The following is a 16561-nucleotide window of genomic DNA, read 5'->3' on the forward strand; positions in this document are numbered from 1 at the left end:
TTCTTTCCTGCTTTAATACCACCCGTATTTTCTATTCGCGGCAATAAACTGAAAACCAAATAAACAATCTAATTACCCTTATATCAAATTTACAAGGACAAGGTTTTCTCCTCATTCTAAATTATTTATAATAGTCAAAGTTTCTATACAATTTCAATATTTTTGGAACTCTAAATTCATATGCTGAAATGTGCAAATCATAAGTGTTTATTCATCAGAGCGAAGAATACAAAAACAGTAAATATTCTGATCCATGCAGACAACTGATATGCTTCATCTCATACAATAATTTCACCAGTAGACAAGGCCAATTGTCTGGGTGTTTATTGAGACAACACATGAGCGATTGCAAGTAACTTGAGCTTACGTCTATTGTTTATCTTATCAGACCAAACAAATCTTGCAAGGCACACTGAAAGTAAGAAAGTCTGAAAATATTTATGTCTTGAGTCGAAAACAAAAAATAAATCCAGTCTCGTCTCTGATCGATATCTATCTCAGGCTGCAACATTCTTAATCCGTGCACTTACTGAGCTGCTGTTGAAGAAGATGAGAAGCATCAGGATTTCAAGATTGCTCACGAGAGATACGCCTAAGTAGCCGAGCTCAGCATAAAATGGTGACAAATATGCCATCTTACTCAGAGCTAGTTACGATAGGAGCTGCGATTAGGTTCAACTCTTACCTATCTCAGTAACATATCCCATCTAATCGATGACATTCGTAAGCATGCGTTGATCAGATACACTTGGTAACTCATTTGGTAAACCAGATTCACCATATCTCAGATCACATGTGAACTTTGTTTCCGCAGATCTAATCAACTAAAAATAATGAAGCCACTTAAATACACAATATCACCACACGTGTGGTATATGCGTATCCATTTCAATCCACTTACATATGCTCATGTATTTATCAGACCAAGATGCTATATCAGATATCCTTGATTTGGGCGTTATATTCTTAATTTGTGAATGGATATGGATATGTTAAACAGAATATACATTAAAATGATTTACTCAAAGAGAAATGCAAGTAGGATGATCAGATTATTATGTATTTTAAACCCATTTGTGAAAAATTATTATTAACATTATTTGTAAATACACATACTATACTTTATCAATTTGTTTATTGATTGAACTTTATTAGAAAATGTGATGGGATTTTTATAAGTCTACGCGTTTAAAGAAAAGCAAGAAAACGAGTGCAGACCAATTTGACATTCTCTACACCATAAGATAATCTTACGAAAATGAATAATGTGTGGAACTTAATATATAAGTTAATTGACGTTAATATTCTAGTAACAAATTAGATATGTGATTAATGCACAGTCATAACACAACAATGCGTGGAAACCTAATTTGTACATATATTGAAACTAATAAAATATCTTATTTTTATACCCGCTACCCATAGGGTAGAAGGGTATTATAACTTTGTGCCGGCAGGAACTGTATGTAACAGGTAGAACGAGGCATCTCCGACCGTATAAAGTATATATATTCTTGATCAGCGTCAACAGCCGATCTAGCCACGTTCGTCTGTCCTTTTGTGTGTCTGTCCGTCCGTCCGTAGGAAACACTAGATCTCAGAGACTATACGAGATAGAGCTATATTTTTTTTTTCGACAGAATTTGTTATGTTTGCACGCAGATCAAGTTTGTTTCAAATTTTTGCGACGCCCCCCGCAAATCAAACAAATCGAATAACAAGCGTAATTTTAAAAATTTTGGTATATTCAATAACTACTATAGTAGTTATGATTCCTGAAAATTTGGTTGCGATCAGATAAAAATTGTCGAAGTTATTAAAGAAATACTTTTGTATGGGCAAAAACGCCTACTTACTAGGGGTCTTAGTTGCTTTGGCTTAAAATCTGTTATATTCTGGCGTCTATGGTATATTTCGAATGCGGTACTGTATCGATATACCAAATATACCGTTTGGTATATTTTTTAGTATTTTTGCAGTGTATTCGTATACAATATATATGGGCACAATTGATAAATTTAAAAAAAAAAGTAATGCCAAAAAAAATTACAAAGCATTTGATTTTCATTTGACCTTTTCTACTTTAACTAAACAACCATTTGACATGAATTGAACTTGAACTCCCCTAACTGCTGCAAGGATAGAGCTAATGTTTGCCTTCAGGGAATTATTCTAATAATCATCTCGTCAATTTATATCTCACTTTCAAAATGATATGAAAACACTGTCAATGCCTTGTTAATCGAAATGGCAATTTCAAAATACACATACATCGACACTGGTGAAACTAGACGACAGGGAAAAGAGCTCATGACTAATAACAATGGCCGGAAAAAAAAAAAAAAAAAGAAAATGTCGATTCTCGTCAAAGGTCGGTAACTACATAAGTGCGATCCCCGGAGGAACCGACAATCGGGATGTACACACACAATCATCCCTCAGTGGTAAGCCGAAGCGGCGGTTGACCATTGAAATTTAAGGTTTTACTTTTTGGCTGCTCCTACACATATGTGTTGTTATGTGCATTCTATTGGCATTTTTTCGATTCCATTGTCAGTGTTTTGGGTTTCGAGGAAAAGGGAACCTAATCTTACAATAACATTTTAGGATTCGAGCTCCTTTTTTTTCGAATAACCTTTGAGCATGAAAATTGTTATCAATAGACCAAATCTTTGGAGCAGATTAGACATGCTTTACTTCAATGAAACTTAAAATAACAGACAAATTCAAAAACGCATCCGTATGGAAATAAAAGAAGAAATTACTATTGCCCTTTCCTTAAAAGATTATGCATAAATTGAAGAACTTATAGAAAAAAATAACATATTTAAATGCTCATATGTTCGATATTGTGCATAACACCTTAAATACTGCTCAACATCTTCCAAGGAAATGGGCCTGGGTTCGCTGCCTAAAAAGAAATGTACAACAATAAGATTGCAGATCTTTGATAACAGTTCCAATATTTCTCTGAGGCTTACCGAGTATTCACATATTCGATAGTTTGCGAAGACGATAACTTTATAATATAACATTCAAAATTATTTACTACATATTATTAAAAATAAGAATCTTTCTTACGTATTTGTTTTTATTTTTGAGAAAAATTTAAAAGCTTACATATACAGGGTGCGCCATATAGGCAGGACCTAATGAAATGTTGAATAACTCCTCCATTTTTTAGCCCATTTTGGAAAATAAACAAGATTCATTTAGGGTATAGAATGCCATTTATTGACAATTCACTCAGAATACAATATCGATCAAATGACCGCCTTCATTAGCCCTTTTTTGGGCATTTCGCATTGTATTTGACAACATTTCGGGTGTAATAGCAGCAATAGTTTTGATATTAGCTTTTAGTTGTTCAATAGTCTTCGGTTTGCTGACATACACCTTACTCTTCAAGTAGCCCCACAGAAAAAAGTCCGGTGACGTCAAATCCGGCGAACGAGGAGGCCACTCCAAATCACCCTTTTTTGACACAACGCGTCCTGGGAACTTGCTCTGCAATTGAACGATTGCTTTCGATGTACAGCGCTACAATTTCAGCCCGATTTTTTGCTGCGAGTCGATCCATGTCTAAAATGGCATAGACTGACGTTTCAGAATCTGGCTGGCTTGTCAAAATAGGCTGAAAAATGGCGGAGTTATTAAACATTTCTATAGGCCCTGTCTAGATGGCGCACCATGTATATGTACATATGTATATCAGTTAATTACTTAATATTGAGAACATAATATAAATTCTTAATACCATAATGATGCTGAGATATTCATATGTACAGAATACCAGTAAAATTGCTAAACAATTTAAATTTTGAAATCAAACTTTTGTTTAAAAAGTTAATTTCGGTAGAAAAATTCATTGATACAGTTTGCAATTTATTCGTACCCTTTACGTTCTAGCTTCCAAAATTACTTTACTACATATGAATGTATTATTTTAATTACCTTATCTAATGGTTGAACATATGAGTTCTCTTTACGAATTGTTTTTTTTTAGACTATAAGTTTTCAAGAATTCCAATTGTGTACATAATATATAATTAATAATATTCCTGAGATATTCATATGATAGTATGCTAGACAATTTTAAGTTCACAATATAACTTGAGCAGCGGATTATATAAAGAAATACAATCTATTGAAAATTAAACAGATTGTTTATATTTATCAACATTTAAGCTTTAACTATTTAAGAGGCGCACATTACAAACATTAACTTTTATTTTGTTTACTCTTAATTAAATTAACTTCTTAGCTCGGACAATTTTGCAAACTTTTTGTTAAAAAATTTTCATAACAGACGACAGCCTAATATATTTAATTTTTTTCTAAATCAATAAATAAATCTAATTTGTTTTATATGTAATATGTTTATAGTTATATATATTTATTTCAACGCATTTGATTGAAGATTACTGCAAAAAATGATTGGAGTAATGGGGCATGGTTAACTTTTTTGTGCCTTCTTAAAAATTAAATCTAATTAACTTAGTTTTTTATTATAATATATATTATTCTTTCTCCTATTCTTATAATCCATTGCGCGAATAATAAATAAATAAATAGACCACTTAATACTTTGTAAAGAAATGAAAAAAACAATACAAAGGTTCAACCCATAAAAATTTGGGAGATTATAATATTCTTAAAGGCATTGCGAATATCCCTGATCAAGCCGAAAATGGCTCCTATTATTTTCTTATCTTGCTTCGATGTATGCTTTCGAAAGACTTAGTAATCATAACATAGTTATAATTACGTTTCATTTATATTTGGAAGACACAAAAAAAGTTTTAAGCTGACTATATACATATATGTATAATAAATGAACAGCATATTACTTGTGTAGTATAATAATTGATTTTTCAACTACCAACTTAACGTTTGCGAGTACCTTTAGGTGTCTTGTTGATGGATAAATATTTTTGGATGCATCAATTGAATAGTTTGCTAGTTTGAAAATATGACTGTCAATTGTTGTTTGAAAATCGAACGCAAAAAATACAAATGATACAAATGAAGCAGAGATCTTTGGTGCAGAAAGTCACGCATAGAATAGAACGGTTTGTAGGTTTTGCATTGTTTTGCTCGCTTTGAAAATATTTGTAAACAGATTTTTAGAAATTGTCTCTTGTGTGTTCGCTGTGGCTTTTGTGCATCGGAGGTAGGTTGGAGGTAGGTATGTATGCCGTAGTGAGACGTCATGGAGTTTCACGTGTTGTCACCAGCCACCAACCACCAGCCTTATTAATAGGCAACAGCAATGCCGGTAGGAGACCAGTAGAATCTGTTGAAACGTGAGTCGTCGACTATGAGGCACATCGGGGATTATTGTAGGGGAGACTGAGGCAGACAAGACAAAAGTGTGCCTTTTAACGAGCTCTAATTTGGTGCTGGACCATTTCGAATTTAGAAGCGGCAAAAAGGTTTCTCCTCCTCCACTCCTCTGCTGCACAACGACAAGGAAACAAGGAGTTGTTTCTGTAGAACAACATTGACTGACATGGAATAATGGCCTACTCAACCAGAGTCGAATAGCAGGCACAAACACGACAGGATAAAGAAAATCTACTGATACCATGCATGTTTACACAAAGACTCGGGAACAAAGTCCCATTTTATTTCGTTTCATTTCATTTCATTTCATTTTAAATGCCCTTTTCAGCAGCGATAAAAATACAAGCAACAGCCTAACGTGATAATCTTTTAAATTGCCTCTCCGACGCAGATCGGCTCTTTACAAAATACGAATAGAAAAACATAAAAAAAGATCTTGTTATTTATTTAATTTTATCAAAGCCATGAGCAATTCTGAAAACATTTTGGTTTTTGTGAATTTCCCAAAAAGAGACCAAGGTTGTGGCTTTATTATATCAAAAGATCCTTTGTGAAAACTATTTCAAAATGTATTTTTGTGTATCGTTCGTCTTAATTTCCCAATAAACATCTTGTTCAACCAACCTAAGAAGATTAACACATAAATGTTAATAAATAATATTGTCAATTTTACTTCTTTTCAAATATTACGTATTTACATATTATAATTTTTTAATTATCTTAATAACTTTGAGCATATCTGCTTTTTTCTAACGTTTTCCCAATACCTTCAAGACCTCAACATTACTATAGGATATCAGGAGCATATGTTTTTACAGATGTTAAAATTGCAGCAGAAAAAATCCAAATAAGCAAACAGTCACATTTTTCAACATTTGTGATAAATGTGTTCGAAATGGCTCTAAAAAGTCCAAAGGAAAAAAATCATAAGAGAGTTTTAGTAGTTTCGAAACTATCATTATAATTAATAGAAATAAATTGGAAATATTATATTTAAATGCAGCTCCTATAATTACATTTATTATGAAATTGATATAATAAATAAAAAATATTAAACATTCTACGGCCGATAGTGATTGAGTATGACACAAAGTGTTTTCCGACTTTATAAATTAATGATCATAAGCAGAGATTAAAATATTTATATTACCATCAATTACTAACACACAGATCATTCAAATTTAAAAATGTGTCTGCAATTTTAAAATTGTAGTTTCAATTTTCCATTTGTAAGGACAAGACGAACGGGGCCTATAACAAGTCTTGCCAAAAATTGGTACATTTTTCTCTTACAGTCTATGAGATCTAGTTGTTCACAAGACTGTCTGTCATTTAGATGGAGAATTATACTTACATACAGGAATAACTCTGTCGTCTTGTGTAATCATGAATATATAGAATATAATAAAAATCATGGATATACCTCATCCTGTCACAAACATTTCCATTAGTAAGAAAGCTACAATCTAGTGTTCACTTCAATGAGATACCTGCTACCCATTTCGAATAAAAGCAAAATAAAGCGGTATTAATTTTGAAATATACCAAAATAATATACCGCAATGCTTCTTGATACATTACTACATTGAAAACATACCATAGAGTGCAGATTATCACCCAAAGCAACTAAGACCCCTTGTAAAGATGCGTTTTTGCTTATACAAAAGTATTTCTTTTAAATCTTTCTTAACAATTTATCTGATTGCAATCAAATAATCAGAAATCATATAAATAAGGTAGTTAATATTGTATGAACCAAAAATCGCGATCGAATCGCGAATCGATCAAGGTGTTCTTACGGACGGACATAAATATAGGCGGACATGACTATATGGTCTCGGCTATTGACCCCGATCTAGAACATATGAATATACTTTATAGGATGACTCCTTCTGCTTGATACATATATTTCATGCAGACACAAAGTTATAAACTCTTTTAAGGTTAAACAAATAAAAATCCTACATACTATACGCTTGAATTCATATACATACATATATGCGCATGGATGCTTATATACACAACCAGATATAATTTCATCATTGGATGAAAATTAAAGAAACAGTCATAAAATACAAGCATCAATTGTCCCATAAGTATTTTGTCCTGGGGTTGTATTCGGGGTTTGTTGATATTCAACAAAAACACTTGCATACATAATGTGGCACAACATCAAGAATATATTTACGACTGTATGTGTTTTCTTTGTGTACATACATACGTTATATACATATGTACATTCGTATATGTATGTGTTTTTATGCTGTTATATATGTAGTTACAAACACGTTTCGACTGGACACCAACGCACACAGAGCTGTCCGAACGAAAAGAGAAAAAAACATAAAGAACAAAAGAAAAATCGAAATCAATAAAACTCGGCACCGCAGGGGACACAACTGAGGATCACCACAGGAGAAAAGACCCTTGCACACGTGTTCACAAAGGAAAGTGGCCGACACGTTAAAATGTTAGCCAGAAAATGCCAACGGTCAATTGGGTTAAAATTTGTTTCAATTTTTTTTTTGTCGAAAACCGTTGAGGTCTAATTCTAGGTTTTGTGCTTATTAGTTTTTTCGGTGGATCTCACTCTTAAATATTGAAGGACCACATATAAGTAGTATATATATAAAAGTTCTTGATTTTGACAACTAATTTCTGAGTGCTAGCGAAAATATATAACAAATCGTCGAGGTTGAAGTGAAAACCTGCTGAACAGTCGAGTTGCGCTGTTGAAACTTGATCCATTTTCATGGCCTTAGACAACACTTGAGAATTTGGAAGACTTGTGAGACTCTGGGCGACAGATTGAAGAGAAATTTGTGTGCCCAAATATCACATTACAAGGCGCAGAGCCGAAACCGAAATTGAAGTCGAAATCTGGTGTCCCGACCGCTGTTATATTTGACAACAGCGTTATCCCTGTTTTAATTCTCAAGTGCAATTCATAACACAAACCTCAAAAACCCCAGCGTAGAAACATGCATTTCCATTCCAGAAAAATTAAATGCCGCTAAATGGAATTTGAACTCCATTTCGAATCGCATTGCTTGTCATTAACTATCGGTTGTGTGTTCAACCGTTTCAAGTGTCTCACTTCTCGCATGCCTCATAGGCGAGACACAAGTGTTTACCATGCTTGAATTATCTCTACTAATCAGCAATATAAACTAACCCAGATGCTAGTCTACAGCGAAGAACGATTTTTAGTTGTAAACTGATATAGTCGAGTACGCCCATTTCGGAACCAAGAGAAACTACAGAAAATCACATCCGAATATATTGACTTTAGATTCTCAAGAATATCAAGAAAACCTTGTTGCATTTTAATGAAGTGCACGTAGCTAATGAGCCTTTAAGTGTTCGTTGAGATAGACTTGAAGATATTGACAACATGATTATGCTTTTAGGCCCCACACACAAAAAGCAAAAAAAAAATCAAAAACTTAACTTTCTTGTCACATACACAGGACCGAAGAAAACTCCATTTGCATTGCACCATTTACACTTGGGCTCAATGTAAAAATCTTTTATTTAACAGGTAATGTTTTCCGTTAAGACAGGTATGCATTTTCCGTAGACTGCTAATCGTTAAGGGAGTTGTGCCAGCAGGACGCCGGCGCCAGAGTATTTTTCATTTAATGTCCTTTCTTTGCGTTGACATTCTTAGAACTGTAAGGAAATTTCCAGAATTTTGTAAAAATGTTGCAACGCGATTTTTCACACTTGATCAGCACAGGTACATGTCTCGCCTCGTCTATTGTCTTTTGTCAACCTGTTGTATTTTCTCATAAATTATAGGTACAGTTTTCCACAACACCTTAAAGATAAAATGGTGTAGATTCTTTGCCAACTAAAGATTAAAATCCAGCATCTTATCGGACTCGTAATATACCGTAAGATAGTTAGAAAGTTATTTGTATTGAATTGAAGTCGATTTTAATTTTCACAGAATTAAACTATTCGAGTGAGCTCGATTGTGAGATACCCGCTAACCATTTTGAACAAATGCAAAATAGTGCGATAATAATTTTAAAATATACTAAAATACTAAGGCTATATACCATAAAGTGTAAAATATACGAGATTGTCAGCCAAATCAACTAAGACCCCTCGTAAGTAGGTGTTTTTGCTCATACCAAAGTATTTCTTTAACTTCTACTTTTAAATACTAAATTCTAAGGCCAGTCTTCAATAATTATATTCAGCAGACTCTTAAGCTAGAACATTATGGATTCAGTATACGCATATCTTTTGGGTTAAATGTAAATAGGTAGAGAATATCGGATTGAGAGAAGCAGTTCATGACAATGTAAATTGATTGATGTGAATCATGAATAGAGCAGTGACTGTCATCCACGCACACTCACACACACGCATACACTTTCTACCTTGTATACATCTACACAGGCAAAAATGTTTTATAAATATCGCCATTGGCATTTTAATCCCTTTCCGGATAGCTACAATTACGCTGTATTGGACATGATTCTTTCTGTTGCATTGTGATTGCCGAGCCCTTTTCGAAAGTATTTTGTTGCATACTCGATCCCGATTGTATATTTTTAGATGTGGTGGCAGTGGGTCACACACGTGCAAGGGTCAGATCGAGAGTCTGCAGGTAGAAACACCAGAAACGCCTAAAAAGAAGATAAAAGAGGAATTAATGAAACGGACCCTAAAATGACCCAAAACGAATGCAGTCGGGGTAAGGAAGGGATAACTGCCATCACTTGAATGCCTTGAAGAGCAATTGCCACCGAGATGCCTTGATGATGTTGCAAGATAAGGGACATAGGAAATCAACAAGCAATCCGTACGTACCCAAAAATAAAAAGAGGACCCATAAAATCCCAACACTTTTTTCTTTTCAAAAAATTAAGAACGTGGGCGACGCCCCTGGAACTGAAAAAGAAACAGAAACGAGAAGCAAGTTTGTGCATGTCATTTCTATAGAGTTTAGCAAGGGCAGTCACGTTCAAACCCATACAAACTGTAGATCTATTCAAGCATGCGTGGGTGCAACATTTCCAGTACTCGGTATACAAATGGAAACCGTTAAAAATACAATTCAAAATAAAAACAACTACATTTATAAGGATTCCAAGCAAACACCCTACAAACACTGCAGTTTCAATTATGTATCTACAATATTTCGAATGCATTTGAAGATCGAATAAATTATATGTTATTTTATACACAACGCGCATATCAAGCTAATCACAAGAATCTAGTGTATTAATATAATAACTTTTAAGTGCTAAGTGCATAGGATTAGTGGAATGATATATTAAAATCATATGAGAGGAACTTAAAGAATTTATTTATTATTTGCAAATCTGTTTCTTTTTTAAAATTGCAAAATATGTATTGAAGGAGTTTTCTCTGATCCTGTTAAGTAGCATTATATCATTTATATATTATAAAATAATGTAATTGATTCATGCCTACCCATTCATAATAATGCATAGAATTCCTAATATTAGTCCAAAGCACGCATTGCACATCTCAAATTTTTTAAATACGTACAGTATGTCAAGAAACTCTTTACCGAAAAAAAAACATATTTTTTTACTTTGCATGCAAAAATTACGCCTTTGGTTATTATTTTTTAATATTTTTGCAGATCTATTATTTAACAAATTTTAAATTAGTATGTACAAAAATAAAAACAATACAACGAAAGGGAACATTTTAAATCAACAAAATATGAGTTTACACATTTTTGACACTGTCAAGAAAGTGTTTATACACTTTAGTTTTCGATTCTGTTTTGTTAGAAAAAAAAACTCTACTTTATTGTTATCTATGCTTCTACACTATTCGCTATTTTTGCAAATATTAAAAAATAATAACCAAAGGCGTTATTATTGCATGCAAAGTCAAAAAATATGTTTTTTTCCGGTGTGTAAAGAGTTTCTTGACATACTGTATGTCTATTTTGAGTACCATGCCTCTGTACAAATTTTTGTGGAGTGTTCTTAAGTTACCCTGTAGTCTCAGCAAAGGCAAGTGAGGTTAAACTGTATTCAACTTCTAAAAAACCAAACACAATTATATTTATTTATATTGATAATTTTTTTTTTATTATTAAATAAGTGTTATAAATGTATATTAAATATTTGAGAAAATTAATAAGGTTGTAAAGGTCGAGAATACAGGGTATCATGTAGCCGATATCTCTCGACCCACTCATTTCTCATTGTTCCATATTGTAGTATTGTTTTAACAATAAAACTATGTACACTGATATATATATATTTTTTTTTTTTCAAATAATTAGCTTCTTTATTAAGTATCGAACCAGTACAGCAGGAAAATAGTACTATAACAATATCTCGCCGAAATTGCCTTCAGCAATATATGCAGACTAACTAATAGCTGGCAGTAGTCTAGTGTATCGACATCATCAATTATCATTCATAAATTTTAACAGTTTAATTCATAAACATAACATAACAGCAGTTTTAGTATAGTAATGAAACTGGAACTACGAAATAGAGCATTTATTAAAATTGTAAATGTAAATATACTGTGATCAACAACATGCAACTAATTAGCATTTGCATGTATTTAATTGCTATTAATTTAATTGTGATTGGAAGCAAATATAAATGTTAATCAGTTAAACAAAATGTGGTCTGTATAAAGACACATTTATATAGTAGTAGTATGCCTGCAAATAGAAAGCAAGTACAGTATGCATATTTGCACAACATTATCATATGAAATGTTTTTCGTTATTTTGATGTGAATATGCTAAGGGAAAATACGTTACAAAATATGAACCTTACACCCGAAGGATACAAAACTAACAATTAGAAGGACTCACAAACAGAGTGAGCCGACAAAATTCCAAAAATTTTGAGATTTTGGGTTGCATCTCCCGCGTCGTAAATTTTTCATGCACCAACTGAGAAATCCCTAAAACAACAATGACAAACAAAGTGCACAGGGTTGTGTATACCCAATACCTGCTAAATTGACGACGCGCCATATCCCAAATAGCGCGTTAATTCGTTTTGACTAACCTTCAAAACCCAAATAAAATCCGGTAAACAGAAAATACGTTACTTTTGCTACCTACAGGTTGGTTCCGAAAGGTATTGGCAATTTACGAGTCGAACGGGAGGACACGACAAGGCTGTCTCAATGAAATGACGAACAAGTAGATTTTTCCCAAAAACAGATAGATTGCTTTTGAGATACGCAAAGCCATTGTTTTCCCTATCCCATGTCCCTTGGCATTTTTGGGATCTCGGAATAGTGTGTCGAATTTTAAAATCCTCTGCACTTAGGGTTCGGGTTTTCCAGCGTACAAGTATCGACTTGTCCATTTCGGATCAGACATGAAAATTGAGCAAGGAATTCTTGGGTATTTCGGGTGCAGCAGGTAGCGAGAGTCGCAACGAAACCGTATCCAAAAAAATCCAACTAAAATTCCACTTGAAAAATCTGTGAAACGCATGCAAGTACAGGACAGGCTCTCGTTCTCGCTCTCGCTCTCACTCTCCCTCTCTCCATCTTTCGGCCTGTTGTGCGCTCTCGACTCTCTGTTGTGCAACCACCTGCCTGAATGGCGCATTTTGATTGGCTGCCAGAACAAAGAGAGCCAGAGAGCAGGGAGAGTCCCGACGTCGATGTCGTAGCGTATAAAAGCAGGCCATCGACAGACCGAAGATCAGAACGCAATCGACCAGCGACGTGGCAAGTTATCCGCCTGTTGCAGTAACAACTAACAAATTCCAATACAAGATTTCGATTCAATTAAATTAAAATTCGTGCAAAATGTCATTCATCACTCGGGAGTACAAGTTCGAGACCAGCAATATGATGCAGCAAAAATCAGATCAACATACAATGGCAATGCTGAGCCTGAAGAAACTCGTCAAACCACTGCTGCGCCTCATCAAGAAGAAGCAGCTCATACGCAAAACTCTGGCAGAGATGCAGTCGCAGAATGAAATCAACTCATCGCTGGAGGACATGCGCAAAGACTCGGTGGCAAGCTGTGACAATATGGCCAACGAGCAACTGGAGCAGCGTCTCTTCAATGATCTCCGACAGTGCCCCAATCAAGCGGCAATGATCGTGCAACAGGGCGAACAGCAACGCATTGTCCCAGCTCATGCCGATCAGACCTTCATCCCGGTTCACTTTGCCCGCACCAGCAGCGGCACCTTCTTCTGGACTTCAGTCGACAGCGCAAGACAACAACAGCAGCAGCAACAACAACAAGAACTGCACATGCGTGAACGATTCGACCGTTGGGTCCAGGCCTAAATAACACCAATTGGGCCAACACTGATGTCAGCTTCAGCTTTAATACCATGTGTCACCAGCTTGAGCCAATTAGCCAAGATGGTGATGCCAAATGGCACGACCGCAATCTCAGGGTGATATTAGGGTATAGTTGCTTCTTCGGTACATCAACTGAGGTATCAACTTAACAATGTAATAACAAGCTTGTAAATTATTGTGATTTCCCAATAGCTTTTCTAAGTTTAGTATTACAAAAAAAATCATTGTCTTCCATGTTTGTTTGTTAGGTTACTTTAGGCTAAGAATCATTGTCTTCCATGTAAAATAATCTAGTTTTAAGATATAAATAAATATTTAGACTTAGAAAAAAACAAAATCACTTTGAATTCTTATTTCCCATTGCATTTTCAGTTTAACTATGCCTCTGTTACTTCAACAGATATGTGTATGAATAATATGCCAGTTATTCTATCGAAGTAGCGAAATTAATTCTATGCTGGTAACCGCATATTCATTAAAAATTGTTCAAACCAATCTAAGTTTTAGATGGTATCTTTTTGTACCATAACTTATCATAATGAACCGTTCAAAATGAATTCGCTTTGCGATCAGATGAAATGTATATCTTGAAGGAATAATTAATTATAGGTTTTGCTACAAATACTGCACAGACAATAAACTGTATTTTGAATACTCGTAACGTGAATGTTTATTGTATTAACATTATCAAATCAATCATAAGCAAACCTCTAATCATAGAGGTTTATTATGTTACTCGTATCGATCATTTAATGATTCTCTATCAGATTGAAGGGATGACACGTAGGTAATTACAGTTCTGAGATCGACACAATCTAACAATGAATCTCAACATCAACAGAATATAAACAGAATGAATAGACTGAATCACAGCCAAGGCAAAGCAATTACACTTTATAGGGGCTCTTATATGACTGTCATATTTCACACAATGCTGATATCTTCTTCCTAATGATACTTGGAATAAAACACAGGAGCGTAAAAGAAAATAATTGATTAATGGAGAGTATTGTCAATCGTCAGTTTTCTGTTTTTCTCATTTATTTATTTCCTCAAATAATAAAAAAATTTAACCATAAAATATAAAACATATTTAATAAATGAAATAAAGAACTCTTCTATAATTTACATTTTCTTTTTAATTTAATTTTTAATTTTTGTTTTTCTTCTTTAAAAATAAGTATTTACTTATTCTTAAAAACACAAAAGAGAACATTTTTTAAAACAAAAACAACATTTTACTTATTCTTGGTATGATTTTCAATCTTCAATTTAAAAATCGCCGTTAAACATCTTAGCCGTAAAGATTATTTTCAAATAATAAGACATACTTTCGAGGGATGCCAATTTTACCTGTCGTATACTTTATTACACGTGATTTCCATTTTTTTTGTAGCTCACAAAAGTATGCTTCACATTTTGTTACAGTTCAATTCAAATAACGTCAGTTACTTAAGCATTTCATGACATATTTTAAATGTTATTTAAATCAGTTAAATTTTCTATTATGATATACATATAGATTATTATTTTAAGCTGCAGCAGCATCGACTCATCATTGTGGTATTAAAATCTATATAGAACTAATGCTTAATTTGTGCTAAGTAGCTCTTCTCAGAACTTATTGCTGATATGAAATGCAATTGAACCTCACTTACTGCAAACGAAACGTAATCTTAAAAATAATTGCTTCTTCAATTCGATAAAGTACACAGTTCAACGGGCAATTCCGACACACACAGACACCGACTCCAATTCCATGCAGTGGTCCATATCAAATGTAATTAATGTCATAAACTGTAGATAGTAGTTTCTGTGGCAACATGTGTTTAAAGAGGGTTCAAGGCTCCACACTTGGCTGTCAATCCATTATCCATGAAAAGACTAATTAAGGCAGAATTTTTCGAGAAAATAAACTCCTCCGCAAATATAGCACTCACAATATACACACAACAAAGTGAAAAGGGATCGAGGATTTGTTATTTGATTGCCGCACCGAAATAATTCTCTCCCACGAAGTAACCGACGTTTCGGTTTTTGGTTTTTCTCACTGGCATGAGATCGACACACGTGCAGCGTAAGGACCCTCGCATCAGCTACCTGCTTGCTTTCTTTCCACTTAGGACTCACAAAAATGGAATGCGTGACTCGCAATCTCAACACAAACCGATCCCAGATACGAAATACGAAAGAAACACCTGCGTCTAGCGACGCTGTGATTGGTGGAAAATATCCCCAACAGAAAACAAGGGATGATTTTTAGAGGGCAACATATAAATACCCATTAATTACAAAAAATGAACATCAAATCATATCTTGGCGCAGACAAGTTTAGTTCTCTTTTGTCATGAGTTACGAATTGCTTTCGCATTCAACTGACCCTTGCCAGCAAATTGTCGTTAAAAAGAGATACTTCAGTCCTTTCCAAAGTATCAGGAAAGCCGTTAAAGTGGCCTGCCTACTGTACAAGCCAAATGGAAGGAGTCAACCGACAACAAACTTGCTCCAGCGTCCGATTTATGGCAACAACTACAAATGAGGTGTGTCAGCGATGTTGACTTTTCGAGAAGCCTGAAGGCTGAAGACCGAAAGCTTTAATTAACTTGCTTTTAAATTAATTATATTTAAATCATCCCCGATATCAAAAAATAATAAAAACACTAACTTGATTTCACATTATTTTGTCAATACAAAAACCTCCTCTTGGGTCGTTGACTTTGAAATGCATTTCATTTGAAACAGTAAATCTCTCTGAAAGGAACTTTTCATTATTCATATATGACGGTTAACCTATCATTATTTCATTGACAATTGAAATTTTCCAATTCTATCAAACTCATTGTTTATTGAGCCAGCGTGTTTGCTATAAGAAATCACAGAAAAAAAACAACATTGAATTCCAGAATAACAAATA

At 34.0% G+C, this 16561-nt stretch overlaps 1 protein-coding gene and 1 long non-coding RNA gene across 2 annotated transcripts; both read left to right on the top strand.

Moving 5' to 3' along the window:
• The first annotated feature begins 8737 nt into the window (after positions 1–8737).
• On the top strand, positions 8738–10500 carry LOC133845119 (uncharacterized). The gene is made up of 3 exons (XR_009894696.1): positions 8738–8865; positions 9810–10162; positions 10230–10500. It is a non-coding gene; the product is annotated as an uncharacterized LOC133845119 (long non-coding RNA).
• A 2522-nt stretch (positions 10501–13022) lies between these two features.
• LOC133842913 (enhancer of split malpha protein) lies at positions 13023–13967 on the top strand. Its single transcript, XM_062276213.1, has one exon. The coding sequence runs from the start codon at positions 13135–13137 to the stop codon at positions 13627–13629; it is 495 nt and encodes a 164-aa protein (XP_062132197.1). The 5' UTR covers positions 13023–13134; the 3' UTR covers positions 13630–13967.
• The last annotated feature ends 2594 nt before the right edge of the window (positions 13968–16561 follow it).

This window comes from Drosophila sulfurigaster, chromosome 3 (genome assembly GCF_023558435.1).
Source record: "Drosophila sulfurigaster albostrigata strain 15112-1811.04 chromosome 3, ASM2355843v2, whole genome shotgun sequence".
NCBI classification, from domain to species: domain Eukaryota; kingdom Metazoa; phylum Arthropoda; class Insecta; order Diptera; family Drosophilidae; genus Drosophila; species Drosophila sulfurigaster.